We start from the raw sequence: 25,473 nt of genomic DNA, 5'->3' as shown, positions 1-25,473 counted from the left end.
AAGTGGAATGGAGAAAGTACAAAAGGACTAACGAGGAACCGGTGAAAGGGATCAGGGCCGAGCAGACTCTCAAAATGGCAAAACAACAAGTAAAACCAAACATACCACATGTGGAGTGAACTTCAAAATGATGATGATGACACTGATTACATGAAGCTGTCCAACCTCTACATAAGGTAGTGCTCCAGACAGACTCAACAGAGTGTTCATCGAGTTAGATACTGAGAAAGAAATACAGAAAGAGGCTTTTAAAAGGGCGTCAAATTGGGGGGGCAATTGCCCCTTTCTCAGCTTCTACCCTCAATACCACCTTTGATCTTGACCTACTTGTTGATTTTAACTGCACACCTGTAAAGCCTTGTGAATGCATCTTGCAGCTGCTATTGCATTCATCAAATCTGTCCGCAGACAGACTGACATGGTGCAACAATACGTTGCAGCTCGTAACAAAAAGCATCATGAAAAACTAATTGATATATACATTATATAGATATATAAATGAGTTAAATACTACTAGCACTACCACTACTACTATTATAGAATTGCTTCTGTCCACTCGACCTCTCGCTCTACTAGCATGTCAAACACTTCCAGGCCACCAGGGGGCGCCAGATGCTCCCCCTGCTTGGTCTTGGTGACAGTTGGCAATATGAACAGAGGCTGCAGCCTCCCCTCATAAATAAGTGTCTTTGTGCTTGTGGACGGCAACCAAATGAGACGCAACTATATTCTGGAGGGCGCATGAAACCGGGATCACACAGTCGGTGTGTCACAACATCAGGATTATTATTGTCAACACATTTGGCAGCTAATCTGTAAGTAAATAATGGAAATTGTTCCTTTTCTTGATAAATAGACTGTATAGACAATGGGAGAATCTGAAGGCTGCATGGTATAACAACCTGATTGTAGACTTGCTTTAGGACCATTGACGAATAATACAAAGGCTAGTATGTGGATACATAATATGTTTGTTCACTCATGAGCAAGTAGTATGTGTGAAGGAGGATCTGAAGCAGGAGTCTGTCAACCTTTAACTTCATATCAGAATCAGAACCATTTATTGCCATGTATGTTTTCACATGCAAGGACCTGGCGGGAGGTGCATAACACTAAACATTTAACAATAAACAGAGTGCAATAACGGGAAGTATGAATATTTACAATTAAATCTAAAGTGGAATATCAAATTAAAGTTAAAATAAAGTGCACAGTCAACAGATAGCAGTACTTTAAGGTGGGATGTAACTGTTATGTGAAGGTGAGATATCTGAGTTTCCATTTCATGGTAAGAATCGTAGCTGATCCACTAACTCATCAGTCAGAATAATCCTTCACCAGTGTTTTCTTCTTCTTCTTCTTCTTCTTCTTCTTCTTCTTCTTCTTCTTCTTCTTCTTCTTCTTCTTCTTCTTCTTCTTCTAGAGCACTGAAGTATTTAAGCAAGCAGGCGTTAAAGAAGAGAGAGCACCTCGCCTGCTGGCAGAGCTTCCTCTCAGACGGCCATCGCGGTGAGACGGAGAGCCATTCCTATGGTGGCCAGCCGATGCCTGGCCATGGGCAACGGTTCAATAAAAGCCCCACAGGCTGAGAGCAGCCGCCGAGCCTCCGTCCACACAGAGGCCCCGGGCCTGGACACAGAGGTCCTCAGGTACTGTGTGTGTGTGTGAGTGTGTGTGTGTGTGTGTGTGTGTGTGTGTGTGTGTGTGTGTGTGTAGTACAGTTTGTGGTGACTGGTTCCAATCCAATTGGTCCAATGAAGAGAATGTATGATCCAGCAGGTCATGTTGATTCTTAACCTTTGTTGCTGAAATGTGAAAGCATGTAGGAATCAATCATCAAGATGAATGATTTCAAGAAGTCATGATCACCGTGGTTGGATGGATGCACTCTTTGCTTCGGGGTTCCACTTCATTGAAAAAGTCCATTGGTGCCTTCCAAAACCTTTTTCGTCAATGTTACAGAAAGACTCATTTAAGCTTTTTCTGATCTGCCGTGATTTAAAAAACGACTTAGTTATGGGTCGAAAAAGTTCATGTTGTGGTTAAACAACACCGAGGTTGGCTCTTGCTCACACAAGTTCAAGTACAAGTTCACTGACTGAATAAAGAACCCTATTTTCAATGGAAGATGTTTCTTTTGTTGATGCTTGAGTGCAGCACTTTTGTTCTTTTATTTAAATGTGATTATCTTCTATTTTCTTATTTCTGACACAATACCATTCCCAGACAAGAATGGCTTTTTACAATTACACAAAAACCTGCGTAGAATGTCCTATAGCCGTCTCATGCCCTTCTCATACGTGGCATTAACATGTGTTTTGGGTAATCAGATCTCAAGAGTCATAACATTATTATGCGTCTTGAGTGACCTCAGGTTATCGGATCTTGTTCTATATGCAGAGAACTACGTACATCATTTATATCTGCAAAGACCAAATGCAAATCCAATATATGGGCTTATATGAGGGAGAAATGTATCTTCTACAGCAGGGCTTTTTCATCTCAAGGTTTGGGAATGAGGCTGGGTATGGAAAATATACTATGGCATTCAAGATTGAGGAGTTTGCACGTTCTCCCCAGCATGGGTTCTCTCCGGGTTCTCCGGCTTCCTCCCATAGTCCAAAGCAGCGTAAGTTCATTGGAGACTGTGAATGTGTTAACGTGAGCGTGAATGATCTGTCTCTATGAGCCCTGAGATCAACCGTTCACCTGTTCAGGTGAACCCTGCCTTCGGCCAATGTCAGCTGGGATCGGCTCCAGCGCCTGAACAGTATAAGTGGAATGGAGAAAGTACAAAAGGACTAACGAGGAACCGGTGAAAGGGATCAGGGCCGAGCAGACTCTCAAAATGGCAAAACAACAAGTAAAACCAAACATACCACATGTGGAGTGAACTTCAAAATGATGATGATGACACTGATTACATGAAGCTGTCCAACCTCTACATAAGGTAGTGCTCCAGACAGACTCAACAGAGTGTTCATCGAGTTAGATACTGAGAAAGAAATACAGAAAGAGGCTTTTAAAAGGGCGTCAAATTGGGGGGGCAATTGCCCCTTTCTCAGCTTCTACCCTCAATACCACCTTTGATCTTGACCTACTTGTTGATTTTAACTGCACACCTGTAAAGCCTTGTGAATGCATCTTGCAGCTGCTATTGCATTCATCAAATCTGTCCGCAGACAGACTGACATGGTGCAACAATACGTTGCAGCTCGTAACAAAAAGCATCATGAAAAACTAATTGATATATACATTATATAGATTTAAGCTTTTTCTGATCTGCCGTGATTTAAAAAACGACTTAGTTATGGGTCGAAAAAGTTCATGTTGTGGTTAAACAACACCGAGGTTGGCTCTTGCTCACATACAGCGGATGTAAAACACAGAGGGTGAAGGCCGGGTCCTGCTGCCTAGTAACTGCTGTTTGCTTGCGAGAGAGTGTGAGCCAAAGGCAGTTTAATGATGATAGGTTAGTTCTCAGGAATGGTGTCGCCCAGGGCTCAGTCTCAGGGTGCAAAGGTCAAACATCACTCCAGAGCAATGCTAGTGTAACTTTACTATATTCCCCAGTGTGTATTGTCTTATAAATGACACCTTACAGAGTTATGAGGTTCATTATTCTCTCAAAACGTCCCCCACGTGTATTGATTAGTCCAGTGGTTCTCAAACTTTTTTTTGTCACGCCCCACTTTGGAGGAAGAAAAATGTTCATGCCCCACCGCCCCAACAAAGTTGTAACAAAATGGTCCATGCTGAATTTTTGAGCAAGACTCTGAACCCCCAGTTGCTCCCTGGGTGCTTCACAGCAGCCCACTGCTCCTTAATTACTAAGGATGGGTAAAATGCTGAGAATAATTTCCCTACCATTAATAAAGGATTATAAAAAATGTAATTCCCCCGTGCCCTTCCTGTAATACCTCCACTGTGGGGCGCTTCCCTCCACACAGTTTGAGAACCACTGGATTAGTCCAACATGTATAAGCTATACATTTCTCGCTAGATGTAGCTGCACTGAGTCTTGTAGTGAGATATGAGTTGCCGTATCGTAGCCTGGCTTATGTGTATTCAGTGGTTGAACCAATGCTGATCTTCAGGTTGCGGATCACCCACCTGGAGGCGGAGCTGGCACGTCGGGACCTGGAGTTTCGAGCCCAGGAGCTCCAGTTAGAGCATCTCCGCGTGGACCTGGAGGCCAAGATCTCCCAGATCGACAAGCTCCAGGACGCCATCGGCTACAACGACAGCCTGGGCCGCTCTCCGCCGGCCCTGCGCCACCACAGCCACCGCCGCTTCAGTGTCAACAACCAGGGGCCCAGCCGCTTCAGTGTCATCAACCAGGGGCCCAGCCGCTTCCACAGGGTGGCTGTGGAGGTCCACCGCCGGCTCAAAGCAAAAGACGGCGTCTCTGCTGAACCCACATCGGAGAACTTCTGTGGAGGGTTCAGAGCAGCACACATATCAATTGCAAAGTCCATCCACAAAGACTCACAGTGAGTTAACCTTTTTAGGCCCAAGCCCCGCGGGGCCCATTATCGGACAAGAAAAGAGAAGAATAAGTCCAAAAGAGAAGAATAAGTCCAGTGACGTTTCCTAAAGGATCTCCGGAACCACAACGTTGATTAACTTCATTTAAATTGCTGAAATACAGTAAAGCCTTGTGCGGAGAGATCTATCGAATCAGAAAAAATAATGTGATTACATAAACCCCGTAGCCTCGCCGTCACTTCCGCGCGGCGGCAGTAACGTTTCACTAGATCGTTAATAAGTACACTTTACAAAGTTGGATTTCAATAAAAGACACCTCTTCGTAACCCTACAAACTTGTAGGAGTCTAATAAAGTGTGATAGATCCCTGTGTGTAGTATATTAGAACCTGAAAAATCTCAAATGCGGCTGGACTGTTTTTTTTCCCTACTCCCTTCCACTTTCGGTCGGGGGAGGTTTCTTAGAACGCGTCACACATCTTAAGCGGAAGTTTATGCACAGTTGGATACCCAGCATGCCCCAATCCAACAAAAAAAAGTTTGAACCTTTATGCCAAAACATGGCATAAAGGTTAAAACTTTTCCATTTTTGAACCGAACGACACCGTTTTTTGACTGAAACTCCTTCTGGATGTTCATAGTTATGATCAAACTACGGTATAAAAGTATTTTTTTTTTGTTGAAAATATACTTTTTTTTCACAAATACATACTGAAAAAAATGATATAAAATAACACAAGTATTAGAACTAATTTGGGGTTCATACGACTACTTGAACAGACCTCACTATGGCCTCTAGAAGGGCTTCTCCGAACCCCGATAACTCCTGATTGCTGCATTGCTGCATATGCATTGGAAACGAGTCTGGCGAGACACGTCGTTTGCGTGAGCAATGAAATCTCCTCTGGCACGAGTCACATGGCACTTGTGTGTGCCGGTTGGTTCCATGTGAGTCGTGCCGCTCACCTGAAGCTTCAGTAGAGCAGCAACATGTTCCAGCCTCATGTCTGCCAGAGAAGTGACTTAAATCTACAGTTTTGGATATAGAAACTGATCAAATTGGTTAATTGGTTATAGGCCTGTTGGAAAAATGTATTAATAATCATTAAAACAATAAAACTGTGATATTTCTTTTGACAATAATTGTGATATCCAATGTTAAACACTGCATCAAATTACAATAGACCACATTTCACAATGGGGGTCACACACTGTGCTGTCTTACCATCACTTGTGATACAACTAGAAAATGGCGTCATCGACAGGTTCTTCGGTTGCTCAAAAAATGAATGTTTTCATTTCAATCATTCAACCCAAACAGAATATCATTGGCAGGACGTGAAGCTTTTGTAAACCCCCACATGTGGAGGCTACATTAGCATGGCAGGACAACAGAAGACATGGAGGGAAACAAAAGGCCACGGAATCAGAATGCAGGATCCGAGTCATTATGGGCTTCAATTACACAACATACGCTGCCCATGACACTCAGATCCATTCAGCTCTGCTTTTCAATGAATGCACTCGCACATCGTCTGTGTGATGTGCTAATTTAGAGACGCACACAAACACCCGCTCAGGGAAATCTGCTGAATACATTGAAGTTGCTCACATTAATGCGGTGGCTTGGATCCAGGACCCATATTTGCAAGATTATATGTGTCTCCCAACCGTGTCTGGTCAAAGTATCACGGCATTTATGCAGTACTGATAAGATCACGTTTGCTATTGGCCATTTTTGTTATTTTTTATTTTAGCAGCTAATTTAAGGGGTTTTGAAAAACTAATTTAAAAACATCACAACCACCCAAAGATATAAAAAAACATATATATCAGGTAAAGCTCCTAGAACCCCATGTGCACAACTTCAGTATGTTGAGAAACCCAAAGCTTAGACCTTAGTGCCTCACTACAGCTGCAAAGGGCCAAACGCTTTGGAGTTGGAGCAAATGGTTAATCATCCCTTCCTATACCGGCACGGTAGTGGGTCCTTTATTTTATCTATTGTGGGATTGCCTGGAGGTCAAAATACATTTCAGTAAAAAGTGGCATTTCTCATATATGATCCGATGTGAGGTCCCGGGATAGGGATGTCATGTGGACAGATTGTAAAGCCCTCCGAGGCAAACTTGTATTTGTGATGGTGGGCTGTATAAAATAAACTGAATTGAATTGAATATATGAAATACTCACCAAGTTCTGCTTTGAATTATTGAAGAAAACAAAACCATAGCTCCATGGGGAATCAAAAACTGAGGCAAGTCTTGATGAATTGAAGTAAATGGGCAAAACTATGAAAACATTCATTTACAAACTCTCAAAAAACGTGTGCAATATAATCCACGTCTCCAGTCGTCTGCGCACTACTCCACAAACACATTAGCGTCTTCACTTGCTGCTATCAGAGGATAGAGGTCCCATGAGCTGTAGAAACTGTAAAAGCTTGTGTGGTACCTGTGACTCCTGAAGTGTGGTGGAGGATACCTTTGACTTGTAATGCTTCTTTCTGCTTCTTTTTGGATCCCAGCACCAAGAAGCTCATCAACAGTGCCATCATGAATAATGACTTCCTGAAGCGGCTGGAGCCGCAGCACATGAGGGAGATGGTGGACTGTATGTATGAGAAGGTTTACACCGAGGGGCAGCTGCTCATCCAGGAGGGGGAACCGGGAAACTACCTCTACGTCCTGGCAGGTCAGCAGTAAAGGATAGTTTCAGGATCTCTTTTAAATCGAAATTGTACATTTCTGTTTTCTCAATACGCGCACCGAACAGCATCCCGTCATGCGCGCATTTATGTATACGATATCAGACAGCAGGCCGAGGTATAAAATGCACGGCCCGCCACTGATATAACGGAAGCACGCTGGAACCAGACCTGGTCATCGTGCTAACACTCACAAATTTGCCGAAACCCATCCCTGATGACCTCTGGGGAAAGAGCCCTGATACTCGGCCTCATTCAGTTCAAATCATACACAGGCTGCACGCTCCAAGAAGACACTACGTAACATACATCTAGAGGTACGCCTGTGTGCAATGAAGGCACAACTTCACTGGCAACTGTCTGTCGTAGTTCTGCTGCAGTCTTGAGGCCCAGTCTTTCTGGACTGATATCTGTAACGTGATGTCAGAGGTTATGAATCTTTGCAGCAAATTAATTCATTATTATGGTATGGAGAAGGGCAACTGTCCCCACTTGTAAGATGTAGCTACAAGACCGAACTAACACCCTCCATTTGGAGAGGATATTTGACGTAAATAAACTGAACAGCAATAAGGTGGTTATACAGAATAAACAAGAGACACACAGGAAGGGCTTTGAGTGGAAACATTCAGATTCTGTTTTTAAAAGTACCGTTGTCTTCTCCCTTTGGGTTGTGAGCGAGTCATTTGCAGTTGTGTTCATGAGTGAGGATGAGATGGGTCGGGAGGTTGACATGTGCACCTGGGAGACAACGGGCCCTTTGGCATAAGAAGTTCTCCTGTTGTTCGTTTAGCTCACAAGTAGAATGAAAAACACACCAATATGGACGACACAATGAGTTTGACCGGCTGTGTTTTCCCCTGCAGACGGCTTGCTGGAGGTCATTCAGAATGGGAAGCTGCTGGGGGAGATGCGTCCTGGCACAGCGTTTGGGGAACTGGCCATTCTCTACAACTGTAAGAGAACAGCCACCGTCAAGGGTGAGTCCTGGTTCTGAACATGTCTCACCTGTGGGATTACAACCCTGCATTTGCTCCCTGGTGCTTAAGTGTGTATCACGTTGAGTGACAACCATGTCCACATCATATGCAGTACAGACACATGAGCAGATGGGTATTCACAGAGGGAGTTATTAAATATATTTAAATCTACTCATCCATGTGTGCTGATTTGTTCATGCTTGCAAGCTTTTGTGTAACTGTAGCACCCAATATGATGAATTGTGGATAAAAAAAAAACTACATTTTAAAGACAGAATCATTTGTCACAATGCTAACGCTATTCAACATTATCAAGTCTCTTATACCACAGTACGGAAGCATTTATAAATATAAGTGTACATTTTTTATTTACAATTATATGACTTTATATGAAAATATATGAGTTTAATATCTATTTAATAATTCTGTTTTCTAATTGTTACTTTGAATGATCACTTAATGATTGAACTTTATAATGTAAAGCCTGTCTTTATATTATGTGCGCCTTTTTTATTTGTTGTGTAATAATCAGGATTTAAAGATTTTCTTTTTTACATAAATGTTGCTATTGCACATTTGGTTATGCAATGATGCACACCCCCGCTGGTCATTATCATCATGACATCTCCAGCATGTTGTGTGCTAACTGGATTATTAAATACAGTGTGCAGAAGTGTTGAGGATGTTTCTTACCGCAAAACTGCAAAACAATTAGTTTAGCTAACGGTTGGTGAGCGAGTTACTGCACAGAGATTTGAGTGAAACTGGTCGGTTCAACAAATGACCACAAACTATCACAATTTATATTAGAAACCCTCTTTGTCATATACTTTCAAGAACCCAGTCACCATCGTATCTCTACATCTAATTGGTTACAATCCTCGACTTTGGAGGACACAACCACATCAGTGGATACGCATACCGTGAAAAAGACGGGTTACATGCCGCTACTACCTTCGGTGGTTGTACCCGCTGTAGCAAGCTAGCGCTGCTGTTAGCTCCCCGCTGCTGCTGCAAGCTTGTTCTGTTGCTAGCTCCCCGCTGCTGCTGCTACCGAGTCAGGCGTCGAGCCGGGGCTGGTCCCGCTACCTTCGGTGGTTCTGTGGTTGAGTTAGCGGAAGTTAGTGGGGAACTAGCAGCAGCGCTAGCTGGCTACAGCGGGGACCCAGCGGGGACACCCACCGAACTTAGTAGCGGCTTGTAACCCGACTTTTACGGTTCACATATGCATGTGACATACAGTGTTATAAACAATGTACATAAAGTACTAAAACTACATCTATGACCGACCAAACTCCTTACTGTTATGAACAGCCTGTGTTACATTGCTCACAAACTGCAGAAAACGTGTCGGTGTGATATCCAGCCAATCCAAAAGGACTTTTACTCAAGCGAGAGGGAATTCTGAGAGGGGATGTAAAAGCGCTCATCAAAGTAAATAAAATAAAAAAAGTTTGATTTGCGCGTGGATCTCATTTGCGCAGGGGCTCTGCAGCAGGCGTGCATACAACACACACTACGCCAGTCCCAGTGGAAATACATATTAATATACTAAATTAAATGAGAAATAACATCAAATTAAAATAATATGGGCTCAACCCTCCTGTTATGTTTGTTTCTTAGGTACAGTAATGATGTTCCCGGGTCAATGTGACCCGATGCGTGTTGAATCATCCAAAAGTTGTTAGAAACCCAAAAATCCTAATAAATATAGTTTGTACCTCATTACCAACACCATTACTAACAATTCAATCAGTTTTTAGTGTTCTTCACCCCTCCATAGATCACAGTTCAATTAGGATAACTCACTCAGTTTAAATGAAAAATACACGTTCAAACAATGTTGTAGGTACATTAGAAAAACTTAGACATCAATTGCATTAGTCTACCATAACATGTTTTTTTTCCAAAATTGTATTTGCATTTTAAAACTTTTTTTTTTCACGGGGTGATGTAGATAAATAGAGATGAGACACCTCTGCTGTTCAGGGTCATATTGACCCGCTCACTCAAAATCAAGCAGGTCAATATATGAGTCATAATGATTTATAGTGAAAGTAAACTTTATTTATATTTATTTATAGTGTTAATAAATTAAATTCACAGAACAATTAGGATATATGTATAATATAGTGACCGTAGCATCACATGAGCCGGTTCAGTAGAACCCTTAAGATCCTCCACTGACAGGACAAAGCAAGAGGTGCACTGGGTTGTTAATGGTTCCATTCTCATCCAGCTGTCTCCCAGTCTCATATCTGGGCTCTGGACCGCCAGACCTTCCAGACCATCATGATGCAGACCACACAGGCCAGACATGAGGAGTACTTCAGCTTCCTGCGCAGGTACAACCCAACACATGCGTTCAATTCCCACATTTAACAGCATGGACATAGTGGACATGTGCAAAAAGGTGCTCATTCATTTAATGTGGAGTATCTTGTCTATGATTCTAGTTTAGTTAAATGTCCTAATTCCATAATCAGTCATTGAGTTTTATTTATTTTTCTTTAACCTTTATTTAACAGGTAAGCCCCACTGAGCTTTACAGTGTTTCAGACCACATGCTGCACACATATGGAAGTACAGACAGAACAAACACAGTACCAACATTATTTACAACAAAAACACACAACATCAACTACATGCCAGATCTAATGTGTAATAAAGCTAACCGTTTGTATTATTATATCATCAAAAAAGTCAAAATACTAAGCAATACATTGCATTATAAGGATGTTCTACATTTTCAAGTCAGTTTATTAAATTTGACAAATGACTATATTGTATTGTGGTTTTCCTGTGTATCAATCTTAACACTTATAATAAATGTGAATGTGTTCCTCTGGAAGTGTGTCTCTGCTCAGAGGTCTGCCGGAGGAGAAACTAGCCAAGGTCGTTGATTGTCTTGAAGTGGTGAGTATTTCCCATTCCACTATATTTCTTCCTGATATATTTATGCATTTCATCCAGTTCCATACCGTGTCTGTTTCTAAGTACTTAGTTTCACATTGTATCTCAGTGGACCAGAGAATGACTGACTCCTTCTTTTCAGGACTATTTTGAAAAAGGGGAGTATATTATTCGAGAGGGTGAAGAAGGGAACACTTTCTTTATTATTGCAAAAGGAGAGGTGAGATGTCAGCACATTCATGTCAAACATGCCATCTTCAAGACTTCATATTTTCTTAATTCATCTCAGTCTGTGTTCTGGTCTGTTCTTGTGTTCCTGTGGATGTGAGAATGTCATTAGTCAAACTTCACCAAGATAATATAAGATAAGATAGAACTGTATTTATTCAGAGAGAAGTATGTATGTATGTAATCTCAAATCTCAAATATATGTAACTGAATATGGTTAATTAAAAATGTCCAATGATAATGGTCATGATGTTGATCATAATGGACACTATGGGCAAGCTTTTGTCAAATTAGTTTTTTTTTTATCGAATTTTTGTACTTTACTTCCTTTACTTTATTGAAGGTAATACACATACTTGTTTTAAGCCAAACCACAATCTTTCCTCAGCCTTACCAAGTACTTGTATTGCCTAAATTTAACCAAGTATTTTTGATCCAGTAAACCTAAAAAATTTGATTATAAATTCGATATTTTGCAAATGTGTACGCATGTAACGAGTGCAAACTGTACATTTACTGTGAACGAGTATGTTTATTTAGAAAAGACAATATGCACGTAACGAGCAGACATCTACACGTCTAAACGTACATTAGAGCGAACTTAGGGTGCTATAGTTTGGAGCTCAGCGCCACTGGCCAGGCTGTTGGTAGACTGGTCTTGAAGGAGAATGTTCTGCTGGAACAGGACCCGTTGATCTTATTGATTCTGTTGGTATCAGCTGTTCTGGCCCATTGGTCCCAGCACAGCATCTCAACATCTACGCATGAAACCTTTAGCATGCTGGTCTCACCTCCGCTCCATTACCTCGTCCACAACTTAACGGAAGAGCATGTGCAAGGTTGCACTCTCTTGAAGTAACAGTGCACAAGTACTGTCTCAAGCTACTTCTAGAAGAAGACAGGCCTCGGTGATGGTGTATCTAGTGCGCTGGTCTTTACCTTCCCCTGGCGAACAAGTCCATGCTCATATGGCACCGACTGGATGAACTGGCCTACGAAGCATGAATTTCTTGGAACGTTGCATGACACTCATGACCACATTTGGCATACTTAAAGCTCCAGCATATACTCAGCAAATACTATCATCCAACATTCCTAAAAGAGGTCTGCTACATACTGGACCTGCCGCCACCTTCGGCTGCATACATGTCCTCTGTCCACCCAAGGATAGGTCTTACATCATAAAGCCCATCATTTACACTTCTGATGACTTCTTCTGGTTCCATTACTTTTGGAAAATTAGTCCCAATCAGCAGACCTACCATGTCTGCAGTGAAGTGAGAGGTTCACACCGGTCCACGTCTCACTTTGAGCCATTGAAGTTACTGCAATATACACGGCAAGTGCCTTGCCTCAAACACTGATGACTTAGTCCAACAATGAAAGAATGAATCTCAATTTCATGATTCCAATGATAAAACATCAACAGATTAAAAACAGTTGTTTCTTTGCCTCATTCTAATGTGTTCTATTTGTAGGTCGTCGTCACCCAAAGCACAGAGGGCTTCGGCGAGCCACAGGAAATCAAGACATTGGGAGTAGGAGACTACTTTGGAGAGAAAGCTCTCATCAGGTACAAACATCTCACAGAAGGCTGAGGACTTTAAAATCTAACACATTTTACAAACACACAGCAGAACATAACATTGTGTTTCAATGATTTGTGTTTCTTTGTGGTAAATCTGATCACATTAGATGGCTCAATAACCATCAGGTAAGGTCACTGAATTTACTCAAATACGTACCAGCTGTTTGCATTTAGGTGTATTTACGTCACATGAAGTGGACTGATTCAAAAGCTATGATACAAATAATGACAGTGAATGGTTGAGTCCTCTGTTTGTCATGGGTAAACCACCACATGACAAACTTTTGAGTGCTGGTTGTGTGTTGATGTCCAATGTCTTCCCCAGTTGTGTTTGTTGTTGCTCATTCCCTCTCTGTCCCTCCTTCTAGTCACATTCCCACTTCCCCAGGTCTCTTTATTACCATTTCTCTACCTGTCCACTAGAGGCGCTAAGATATTTTCACCAGACTCCCACATGCAGCCGCTCCCTCCTGCCTGCAGTAACTCCATTCCATCACCTGACCTGTTCCCCATTGCTCTCATAAGTCTTGCCGTATATTTATCAGCCTACTTTCACTCATTCCCAGCCAGGTTGTCTGTTGCTTTGTGCCGTTGCTTTCAGCCTTTTCGACTTCCATCACTGGAAGACAATTACAAAACAGATATCTTTATATTTTAACGAGTGAGACACATGCAGAGGTATTCAAGTTATTAACCAGTAGTATGATGATCAAGAACAGCATCCTCAGCATACTAACGGTTTTCAGCTTCCTTCACGCCTCCTCAACATCCTCATCAACTTCCACATCCTCAATATTCTCAAAATCCTGGGCATCCTCAACAGGCTTAGCATCCTCATAATCCTCAACATTAACATTCTCAAAATCCTCGGCATCCTCAAAATGCTAAACATCCTCCAAATGTTCAATATACTCAGAATCTTCAGCTATCTGAAATATCTTCAGACAAGTCAACATCATCATCATCATCATCATTGTCATCATCATCATCATCATCAACATCCTCAGTCATTTCAGCTCCACTGTCACTACTATAAAGAGACATGTTGCTCGGGTTTTTCGTGAAACAATCCAACATCACTTGTGTGTCTAGTCACATGTTATAATAACTAATGAACTCCTAACAATCTCTACACTGTAGTGGCCACAATTCATGAAAGGGAAATGTCTTGAATCTGGTGTGAATGCGGGTATAGACTCAGTGGAAACATGGGAACATAACTGCTTATCTAGTATGAGTCATGTACGGTCAAAAAGACAAGTCAGAGAGATCCGTGACAAGAAGAGTCCTTCAGAGTCTAACGTTTATATGACATCGGAAAAGCTGAAACAGCACCATGTTTATTGTAGTATTTTACCACTGATGAGACAAAGAAGAAAACACTTCCTTCAGAACATACTGAGCTCATCCCACAGCAAACAATACCGACAAACAGAGGGTCCTCCATGTCGTCCTCACAGCTGTGATATGAACACTCAGCAGTTTATGTGTGGTGCTGCTGGCATCCCGCTGCAGTGTACATGTGTTTACTGGTGTGTTTGTTTACTGAACAGTACATCGTGTTCACAGTGAGGACGTTCGCTCGGCCAACATCATCTGCAATGAGAACGACACACACTGCCTGGTGGTGGACAGAGAGTGAGTAGCTGGATGCTGTTTACGCGGCATGTTAACATGTAATAACCTAACCCATGTAATAACCCTAACCCATGTAATAACCCTAACCCATGTAATAACCCTAATGGTGTAATAACCCTAATGCATGTAATAACCCTAATGATGTAATAACCCTAATGATGTAATAACCCTAACGCATGTATTAACCCTAACGCATGTATTAACCCTAATGATGTATTAACCCTAATGCATGTAATAAACCTAACCCATGTATTAACCCTAATGCATGTAATAACCCTAACGCATGTATTAACCCTAGTGATGTAATAACCCTAACGCATGTATTAACTCTAGTGATGTAATAACCCTAACGCATGTATTAACCCTAACGCATGTATTAACCCTAATGCATGTATTAACCCTAATGATGTATTAACCCTAATGCATGTAATAACCCTAACGCATGTATTAACCCTAATGCATGTATTAACCCTAATGCATGTAATAAACCTAACCCATGTATTAACCCTAATGCATGTAATAACCCTAACGCATGTATTAACCCTAATGATGTATTAACCCTAATGATGTATTAACCCTAATGCATGTATTAACCCTAATGCATGTATTAACCCTAATGCATGTATTAACCCTAATGATGTATTAACCCTAATGCATGTATTAACCCTAATGCATGTAATAACCCTAACGCATGTAGTAACCCTAATGCATGTATTAACCCTAATGATGTATTAACCCTAATGCATGTATTAACCCTAATGCATGTAATAAACCTAACCCATGTATTAACCCTAACCCATGTATTAACCCTAATGCATGTATTAACCCTAACCCATGTATTAACCCTAACCCATGTATTAACCCTAATGCATGTAATAAACCTAACCCATGTAATAACCCTAATGCATGTAATAACCCTAATGATGTATTAACCCTAACCCATGTATTAACCCTAACCCATGTATTAACCCTAATGCCAAACCCTTTAGTTAAATTAACCTAGAAACATGACATAATAACCGAGAAACACCAGATGACTATGTAGAGAATAGTAATACCTCAAAACTAAATAAGTACATTTCCAATAAGATTAACAGTTGTTTGTGTTACTCTTGTTCACTGTTTCATAACTATGATAAGAAAGTGATTATATACTGTGTATATATATATATAAAGATGTGTCATCATATCACATGTGCTCAGTGCCAAGTTCATAAACGCATTTATATACAAGAACAAAATCAAACAAAACTAAATCTATATACTGCTATGTAGAGCTAGTTTTCTGCGTAGCAGTGATAACCAATAATGTGTCGAGAGATGACACAAACACACACACACACACACACACACACACCGTGACCATTAAAGCCGTTCACGTCTTTGCCCTCTGCCTCCTCCTCTCCAGCAATTTCAACCAAATGGTGGGAACCTACGAGGAGCTGCAGGCGTACCTGAAGGAATACGTGGAGGAGCTTTCCAGGAGCGATGAGAGGAGACATGCTCTGTACGTGCACAATGACACAATGACACAATGACACACTGACACAATGACACAATCGCACAACACATATGATAGCTGTGTAAATGTTAATCCAGACTCCTTCTGAGGTGACAATCGTAGCAGCGTATTGCATGGCAATGCACTTTCTGCTTTAGTTTGCAAATGAGTCTTTCGAGGCGGAGAAAGCCAAAAGGGCCCAGATGTGCTCATGAGTTCAGATGTGCTCATGAGTCCAGATGTGCTCATGTCCCGTGTTATTCCTCCGTCAGGCCGCACTCTCCTCAGATTGACTCTGCAGAGGCCCAGGAGCTGAGAAGGCTGAGGGACAAGATGTCTCTCCTGCCTTTCCAGGAGCTGGAGGTCATCGCGACATTGGGAACGGGAGGATTTGGACGAGTGGAGCTGGTGAGCTGCAGTGACACCGTGAAGCTCGACTATCCCCGGATGAAACATCTGGAGCCAGGGACCAAGAGTCACGTGACACGCAGCTTTCATTCTCGAAAATCATGAGTAAAGCCTGAGATTTCCCCGAGTCTCTTCCCTTCAATCAGAGCAGCTTGTTCTCATGAACTGTTTGTAGTGATACCTCTAAAAAAATGCAGTAATTCATATAATCCATGTAATCAATGTGTATGTAATCATGAGCACAGGTGACTTATTTGTCACGTAACTTCAGTAACGGCACTTGTGTAGTTATTTTAACCCAAACAATGATCTTTTCTAAACTTAACTTTGTAGCTTTGTTGCCTCAACATGTCTCTCAACGCTCATGTTGCTTGACATTCTTAAGAAAATTAAAAACAACTAAATAACTTTTCAGGAGATTCCGTATGAAACGTTGTATGAAGATACGCTGATCAGAGTATCGCTCGTATCGGGCCGCTGAGTGACTGCAGTGAATACGTCTGCAGCTGCAACATACAGCGAGTATGGTTAATGTAAACATCAGTTCATATTTGTCGTTCAGAGACTGTTCAACTGGTCTGGCTGCTGACCCACCGTCACCCCTGATGACAAACCGAGGAAAACATTTTAACTTCTCAAATTTATTTAATGAAAAGATGCTGCAGTTTGAACCTGAGATAGTACAGAATATAATATGCATGAAAAAAATATTCCCTTTTATAGTCGATTAAAAACCCCAAAGTGCATCTTAAGGACACAAGGTAATATATAATATATATAATAATACAACACACATAACATTTCAGTAACTTCAGTAAACAGACTCAACAGTTTTCATGCACAAACATGAAATAAAAAAGTCCAACTACTGAGAAATAGTTTTAAAAAAAGACTCAAATGATGTAGCTTTAGCTGAGAATACTCACTCACTGAATCTATGACCAACGCTGAACTATGAAAAACAATCAGTGTCTTGAGGAGAAGCTTTTACCACAAATTTTAAATAAATAAAAATTCAAGTATACAAGATTAATTAATAATTAATTTATTCTAATTGCAAACTCCACCTTAAGTGTTAGACATTTTTTTTCTTTTTTCTTTTATTTTGAAAAATGCAAAAGTGAAAGCTCCAGGGCAGCCAGATTACTTAGAGGCCAGATTTAGAGTCCACGCAGTTTGTCTTTTTGTTTATTCTGTATTCTAGTATAACTTAATCAAGCAACTAATAAAAACATGAACCACAAAATTAAAGATAAATATATACATTTACATATACATATACATCATTGTCAAGCAATGTGGTGCTTTGTCTCAGGTGAAGCTGAAGAACGAGAACAGCACGTTTGCTCTGAAGTGCATCAAGAAGAAGCACATCGTGGACACCAGACAGCAGGAGCACATCTACTCGGAGAAGAACATCCTCCAGCAAACCAACTCAGTGTTCATCGTCAGGTGGGACGCACTTTGTTTCATAAAGAGCACGATGGGTTTTCTATGTTTCTATTATGACAGAATATTTAGTTGTTTTCTGTAACCTGAGCATGTAGATGTTGATCAGAGGAGGCGAGAGTACGGGCATGTCCCCTCTTTAATTCTTTAACCCTAGACCACTAACTTCGGATGATTTTCAGCCGAGTGATTGTGTGTTTTTGTTATTTTCATTGTGTTGCTTTTGTCTGAGTTGCGTGGGTCCTTGTGTAGCTTCATGCTGCTCACTGACGTTAGTGAAGGTAGGCGTGTCTTATTGAAGTTAGTCGTGTCTTATTGAAGGTAGGTGTGTCTTATTGAAGGTAGGCGTGTCTTATTGAAGGTAGGCGTGTTTTATTGAAGGTGTGCATGTGTTATTGAAGGTAGGCGTGTCTTATTGAAGGTAGGCGTGTCTTATTGAAGGTGTGTGTCTTATTGAAGGTGTGCATGTCTTATTGAAGGTAGGTGTGTCTTATTGAAGGTAGGCGTGTCTTATTGAAGGTGTGTGTCTTATTGAAGGTGTGTGTCTTATTGAAGGTAGACGTGTCTTGTTGAAGGTGTGTGTCTTATTGAAGGTGTGTGTCTTATTGAAGGTAGACGTGTCTTATTGAAGGTAGGCATGTCTTATTGAAGGTAGTCATGTCTTTTTGAAGGTGGGCGTGTCTTATTGAAGGTAGGCGTGTCTTATTAAAGGTGTGTGTGGCTTATTGAAGGTAGGCGTGTCTAATAACATTTGGCTCCACCAATTTACATGAAATAAAATGATACCAGCTATTGTAACACTCCAAGATAGGTATAGTTTGCTAGATGAAGATGCTTAACTCTGGGCTAGTATCAGATGATACGTATAACTACAGAGCCTTAAGGAATAAACGTCAGCAGAGAAAGACCACACTATAAAGAAATGGTGTGTAACGGTGTGTGTGAAACGGGGTGTTAAAGGTGCATAACAAAACAATAAGTTAAGTAACAGAACCTAAACTAACTCTGGCGACCCAGGTGCATTATAGTCACATGGTAATAAAAACAATATCAGTATACTCCTTTTAAGGGTTTACGTGTTGGTGCCATGCTGTCGAATCACACTCAAAAACGGCTTCGTCTGTGAGCGAATGACGCAACGTCCCCTTGGTACCGGGCCGCACAGAAAGAATGAAAAAAATATATATATTTTGAAGAATGACCGGATACATCCGTCTGTGCGTCTGAACCTCTTAGTCTTGACACATGTTTAGAGGCTGTGTGGTAACGTTACCCTGAAAATGAAACTTAAATGTACGTTTCAACTCTGCCGGTGTGCCGGTGTTCTGGATTAAAATAAAGCAGAATATCCTCAAATCCTCAAAAAGCTCTGAAAACCTGCAAGCAATATCCAAACCATGAGTGAATACAGATCGCTAGGAGTACTATAAATGTCAGTCAGTGATCATCAACATCATGTATTAGAGTAATTTTAACGTGTTCTGTGAGGCATAGAATATAGTCGTGGCCAGTGATGTCAGAGGCGGGGCCGCTTGATGACGGAGGTGGGCCGGCCCAACGCCGTCGGCCTACCGGTGTTACCCATGGCCAGTCCGCCCCTAGACCAAATAACAAGTTCATAGCTCCTTTATTTATATTTTTTATAATTTTTTATTGACGATTCCCTAATTTTTCACCGGATTTTGAGTCTTTTTTCAGGGTCCCCCCATGATGCCTGTTTATCGTTTTATAAGAAGTTCTATAGGGTAAAATAAAAGAACTTACAACTTGCCTTGTATTGTTGTATTTGAATATATTTCGATGAGAAGTATATTTTATCAGGTACATTATATTGGGTGAAATTCACCCGACGTTAGTGATAGTGTGACTATTTTTAACGCTAGTGTTCTAGGGTTAAGGACACGATCCAATCGGGCTGCTGAGTGGGTTCCTCTGTGTTGCTAAGAGACTTGCTGGGAGAATGCTGCTGACCGGCTCCCACCACTGCTGCTGCTGACATTTATCTGACTGTGACTTTAAAGAACAAAGGCCTTGTGCAAACATTCTGTTGACTGTCATGCAAAGGGGAAAGTCCAGCCAGAATGTGATGCTCACTCCTACCCTCAGTGTCTTCCTTCCTAGTGCAGAGGGTTTCTAGGGAAAACACTGAGGGTTGAATGAAAGTTCAGAGATGTGGACAAAGAGTATTTTCCTCTGAAGAGCTGTAGCAGCATCTATGGTAGTCTGCAGGGCCTCACTTTTTAGGGAAGTGCTTCATCGCTATGCTGAGGGAATATGATCAATTTGCTGATAATTTCAGCACTGCATTACCAGAACAAGACTTCAATGCAAAACATGAGTTTCCATGAGGCGTGCACCCCAAAGTACAGCATGTGTCATTGTTTGTTAGGGGTCGGAAATTTAGTTCATTCTTGCAGGCACTTTAGGAATAAGTGTTAATGCAAGCCGGTCGTTAACAAAGAGTCTCTTGGCTGTCTGTGCGTGTATTTCAGGTTATTCCGAACATTTCGGGATGATAAGTTTGTCTACCTGCTGCTGGAGGCGTGTCTCGGTGGAGAGCTGTGGACTGTGTTGCGGGACATGTGAGTGTAGGTCCTTTTCTCACATTCATAACAACCTGCAAATAACATCCAGAGATTCATATTTAAAACATATATTTTAAGGAATATTCCCTCAAAAACAATTAAAATTGTATGTGTTACTCACCTCCTCTCTGATCCCAAGGAAATGGTTCTATCGAATAGCGTTTAGAAGGGTGGTGGCATGCATTAGCAATAGTTTAGTAAAAATAATAATTGTGTAATTGTGCCTATGCATTGGATAATGCTGCACAAGCATTCTTTAGTCAGTGTCTCCGCCCGCAGCATCGCCCAGCGCATCACCTTGATCGCTAATAAATAGCGTATTGTTCATGTCGTTACTCCCACCTAAATTCATTATGGAAATTTGGAAAGACTATTCCAGTGTTTGGGGATTAATTGACAACATCATTTTGATAAATAGAAGGGTCACCAGCTAAAATCTTGCCCATGGCACCAAGTTGCTCCGACAGAGGAGATGAGTCCATGGACAGCACATGTGTGGCTTGGAGCAGGTGTGTAGCTGAACCGATCTCACACACACACACACACACACACACACACACACACACACACACACACACACACACACACACACACACACACACACTATGTAACGATATATACCATTGGAGAAAAAGAGGACAGTCAAAACTTGAACAATGGAAAACCATGTAAAAGATTATGGAGCTGTTACATTTCTGTGTGTTAATGTGAGGAAGGTAAACATTTGAAGTCTGAAGTGTTCCTCTCTTTAGTGGAGCCTTAGCTTTGGTGCGCCATGATTTTAGTTCCATTGCACTTTGGGACATTTATTTTTTATCAATACACCAACTTTTCCATCGCAGCTAAGCATGAGGTTAAGCATCTTGCTTCATTTTAAATAATGATAATAATAATTTCGTGCATTTGCATTCAGATCTTTTACCTGAATTCAATTCAAGATTGTTTTTTAGGAGCCGTGGTTACATTAACTCTGTCAGAGACTAAAGAATGATATGTCTCATGACAGTCCTTTCAAAGTGCATCGGTAGGTAATGTATGTATGTTCATAGAATTCCATTAAGTTGTTGATGTTTTCTTCACCTATCAGGAGTTATTTTGATGAGCCCACAGCCAGGTTCTGTACCGGTTGTGTCTTAGAGGCCTTTGATTACCTCCACACTATGGGCATCGTCTACAGGGACCTCAAACCTGAGAACCTGCTCCTGGATGCTGAGGGCTATGTCAAAATGGTGAGCCTGTCTCGTGTTCCTGTGACGTCCTTGAGTGTTATTCATCATGTGTCTGTATTATTTTTTAACATAGTATATGTTGCCGGTCTGTCCTCAGGCAGACTTTGGCTTTGCTAAAAAGATTGGCCTTGGAAAGAAGACCTGGACCTTCTGTGGCACTCCAGAGTATGTGGCCCCAGAGGTCATTATGAACAAGGGCCATGACTTTGGAGCTGATTGCTGGTCCTTGGGAATCCTCATATTTGAACTTCTCACTGGAAAGTAAGTTAGTGAGGTAGAATGCCTTTTGTTGCCACTGATGGCAACAAAAGGCCAAGAATTGTTTGCCAATTCCTCAAACGTGTTGGCAACCTGGCAACCCTTACTGCCAATCTCTGCTAGTTTAGCACACATGCTAGAAGTAATTGAAAAGTAGTCTGAATGTTTACATTTGCAACAAATCTGAAAACCTGTTTTTCTTCCAGTCCGCCCTTTGCTGGCTCAGATCCCATAAAGATTTACACCATGGTCCTCCACGGCATTGAGAAGGTGGACTTCCCTAAAAGAATTGGGAAGCGTCCAGACGACCTCATCAGGAGACTCTGCAAGTACGGTTTCTCAAAAAGCATGAACAGATATGAGGATATAATAATACCAACTAGGTGATGCATGATCATATATTATGAGGAGGATTGAGTTGTTTATCTGAGGTGTCTTAGTAGCCTACTTTATGGGTGAGAATGTACCCAGCTAACTGTTGCCTGTTTTTCATGACACACTAATTATTTTGATTTCCGTGTCAAGACATTGGGAAAGATGAGTCAAATGATGACGTTGCAGTCACACCAATGTGGGTGGTATTCTCAACACATGCTGCTGCAGCCGGGTTTATTTAGACAGGTGTTAGACTTGTTTCACCATGTGAGTGTTATATGTCCTGCCTGTTTATTTTTAATCATCTACAGGTTAATATCCTGACATTAAACAACTCTAACTTTCTTTCACTCTCAGGCTAAACCCTGTAGACAGGCTGGGGAACAAAAAGAATGGCATCATTGAAATCAAGAAACACAAGTAAGTGTACTTCCCAAATGATATAATTCTTTATTTCTTTTGGACAACTGCACAAGGTATAGAAACTTCCACACGACTAGTGATAATTTCCCTCTTATTTTATCTTAAACTTTAATGTTAACTATAACAACACCTGCTACAACATAACATGGACCCAACCACGCTGCTCCTGACCAGCTAAAGGTTGCCACAAGTACTTCTTTATAACCTAGGCTGCCAAAGCGGATCAGTACGGGTCCTAGCCAACCCAGGTTGCATGTACTGAGCAGAGCCATGGCCGAACCCTGCAGGGGTCTAAATGACAAGTGATAAGCACCCTGCACACCACATTACCCAGTGCATCAAGGAGAAAGAGAACATGTAGGTGTATCATACCCAAGGGGACATCCTCAACGCTCATCCGACCGTCTGATCACAAACAGCTGTTTTCTTATGGGGTCGTGCATTCATGGCCACGCACAAACTTTGCCTCTCTGACCGTCGCATGGGGTGGAAAACAAAAGCATCCCGCTGAAAAACCCTCGCCCTGAAAGAACGTCTTCAAGTCTTGGGAACAAAGGAGGGATTTGGTCTGAAGGTAACCTCACACGGAGCAGCAGGAAACTGGGGTGGTAGTTCACACTCTCTCAGCTGAGGTCAATGTAAATAGCAAAGCTGTCTTAAATGACAACGCCTTCAGAAACGAGTGCTCCAGAGGCTCAGAGGGACTCGTCACCAAGACCTTGAGTAACAATCGCATCACCAGGCATTGCCACCACTTTGCCTTGACCACTTGACCCTCTGACCCCTTTGCCTTGTGACAGGCAACGCTGGATCCCGCTCTTGACGCCTGGATGATCTACAACTCTGTCTGTACCACTTGCACAGACAAACCAGCTCTTCTCAGCCTGTCCCTCTCAGGAGCCAAGCATGGAGAGCATGGCCCAGAGTGGACAACCCCCAGGGTCTGGGCCGCATCATCTGAGTCGTTTTTTGCAATTGCCGATTGAGGGCTGTGCATCTTTATTTTGACAGAGTGGCTCGCAGTGTGCGTTCATCGAGCCCAGTACAAAATGGCAGTTGCAATTTCACAGAGGTCCAATATTGATGTTTGCTTTCTTTTCTTTGTTTTCTAGGTGGTTCCAGGGCTTCAACTGGGAAGGTTTGAGGCGTCACAAGCTGCTGTCTCCATTGTGGAGAGAGGTGAAACTAGGACTTTTGTTCTCTCACAATGAACAAGCACATGCATACACAACAAGTCCCACAACAGACCTCTAGAAACACATTTCAGTTCAATAGACTTCAATAGAAAAATGTGATCGCCTGCTTTTATCTCCCTAATGGAGAATAGAGGCGTGCTGATTATGACGGTTTGTGACAACATGCTATAGAGATCTGGAGAGGGTTGAATGAAAGGAATAATTCTAATTGGACAAACATGTTTGGTTTGCATCAGCTGGGGGTGGTCTGGCTGTAGATGCATCAGATCAGAGATTATATATGTTGAAGAAGTATTCAGATCCTTTACTGCAGACCATTTACCATGTTGAGCCATGAACGGATATTATAGGGAAGAGGTTAAGAAAGAATTGACAGAGCAGAGTTGGTCAATATGAACACTTTTGGGACTGTAGATTGTTGATGTTGGGTTAGACCACCACCACCATGCCCGTCAGTGGGTTCAGTGCCGTTTAGGTTGAACGCCAGCGCCTTCACACCTTTCCTGCTCCGAACATACCTTTTGTTATTGTGGCCAAATTTATTTCACCTTTGCCTTGTGCTTCATAAATCACAATACACGAATACAACATCAACTCTTAGGTTATACCAGTGGCAGGCCGAGGATTTTCTACCTGCGCATTCAGTGCGTCATACAAAATAAGCTAATAGGGAAAAATAATTATAATACATGTAGTGTATTTGTGAAAAAAATGTAAATTATAAAATAGCTATAACTTTGTGATTCTGTTTAGGCCAGCAGTGAAGGCTTAGCAGGCCCTGATGGCCCACCACTGGTTTTTACTCATACGCTCTGTTGGCCTGATCTTATAGTCTAGTCTATATGCCGTTCACTCAGGGCAGCTCCTCTGGGATCTCAACTCTACTTGACAGTATACTTGTCATTATGCAAATAGAAGTGGGAGAAACTGCGCTCTGACTGCCCATAAGCAAGTTGTGAATGATCCCATGCTGAATAAATATGATAGTTTCATGATGATTTGCCTTGTTTCTGCAGCTGAAGGGGCCGATGGATCACAGTCACTTTGACATGTTTCCTCCCGACACAGAGGAGCCTCCTGATGAGCTGTCTGGCTGGGATAAAGACTTCTGAAGACTCTGATTCTATCGAGCCTAAGCTCCAGCATGGACCCAGCTCACGAGACTCCAGTGGGTTAGCAAGTACGATGTTCCAGCCCTGAGCAACATGGCTGTGTGATCTAGTAAACCTTCCACGACCTCATTCAGCTCGGTACCACAGCAGGAACTGAACAAGCTTCTCATCTCCTAAGTGAGGAAGTACTTCCTCCAGTTTTTACAGTATTTTACAGACTAATATGTTTCAGATGTATGCCATGAAAAGGATATGGTGGGACCAAATGTGTCATTTCTTTTTTCATTAGTGATCTAAAAAGAGCCAAGCACAATTGAACTCCATCCGCTGAGTATATAATGTGATCCCTTGTTAATGTGATAATGTTGAATATTTTGTTATGTTTTCCTGGACCGT

The 25,473-nt window shown here is 41.7% G+C and overlaps 1 protein-coding gene across 1 annotated transcript; it reads left to right on the top strand.

Moving 5' to 3' along the window:
* The first annotated feature begins 799 nt into the window (after positions 1-799).
* prkg2l (protein kinase cGMP-dependent 2, like) lies at positions 800-25,099 on the top strand. Its single transcript, XM_079230302.1, has 20 exons — positions 800-815; positions 1,424-1,649; positions 4,098-4,493; positions 7,015-7,181; positions 8,061-8,174; positions 10,414-10,519; positions 11,027-11,090; positions 11,230-11,307; positions 12,794-12,888; positions 14,473-14,541; positions 15,950-16,048; positions 16,315-16,450; positions 17,766-17,902; positions 20,392-20,481; positions 21,572-21,713; positions 21,811-21,974; positions 22,178-22,300; positions 22,704-22,766; positions 23,882-23,948; positions 24,982-25,099. Exons 2-20 carry the CDS (start codon positions 1,531-1,533, stop codon positions 25,075-25,077), a joined length of 2,325 nt encoding a protein of 774 aa, XP_079086428.1. The 5' UTR covers positions 800-815; positions 1,424-1,530; the 3' UTR covers positions 25,078-25,099.
* Positions 25,100-25,473: the final 374 nt, after the last annotated feature.

The sequence above is a fragment of the Taurulus bubalis genome (assembly GCF_910589615.1).
Source record: "Taurulus bubalis genome assembly, chromosome: 14".
NCBI lineage: Eukaryota > Metazoa > Chordata > Actinopteri > Perciformes > Cottidae > Taurulus > Taurulus bubalis.
This window is presented reverse-complemented; position numbering and strand designations above follow the sequence as displayed.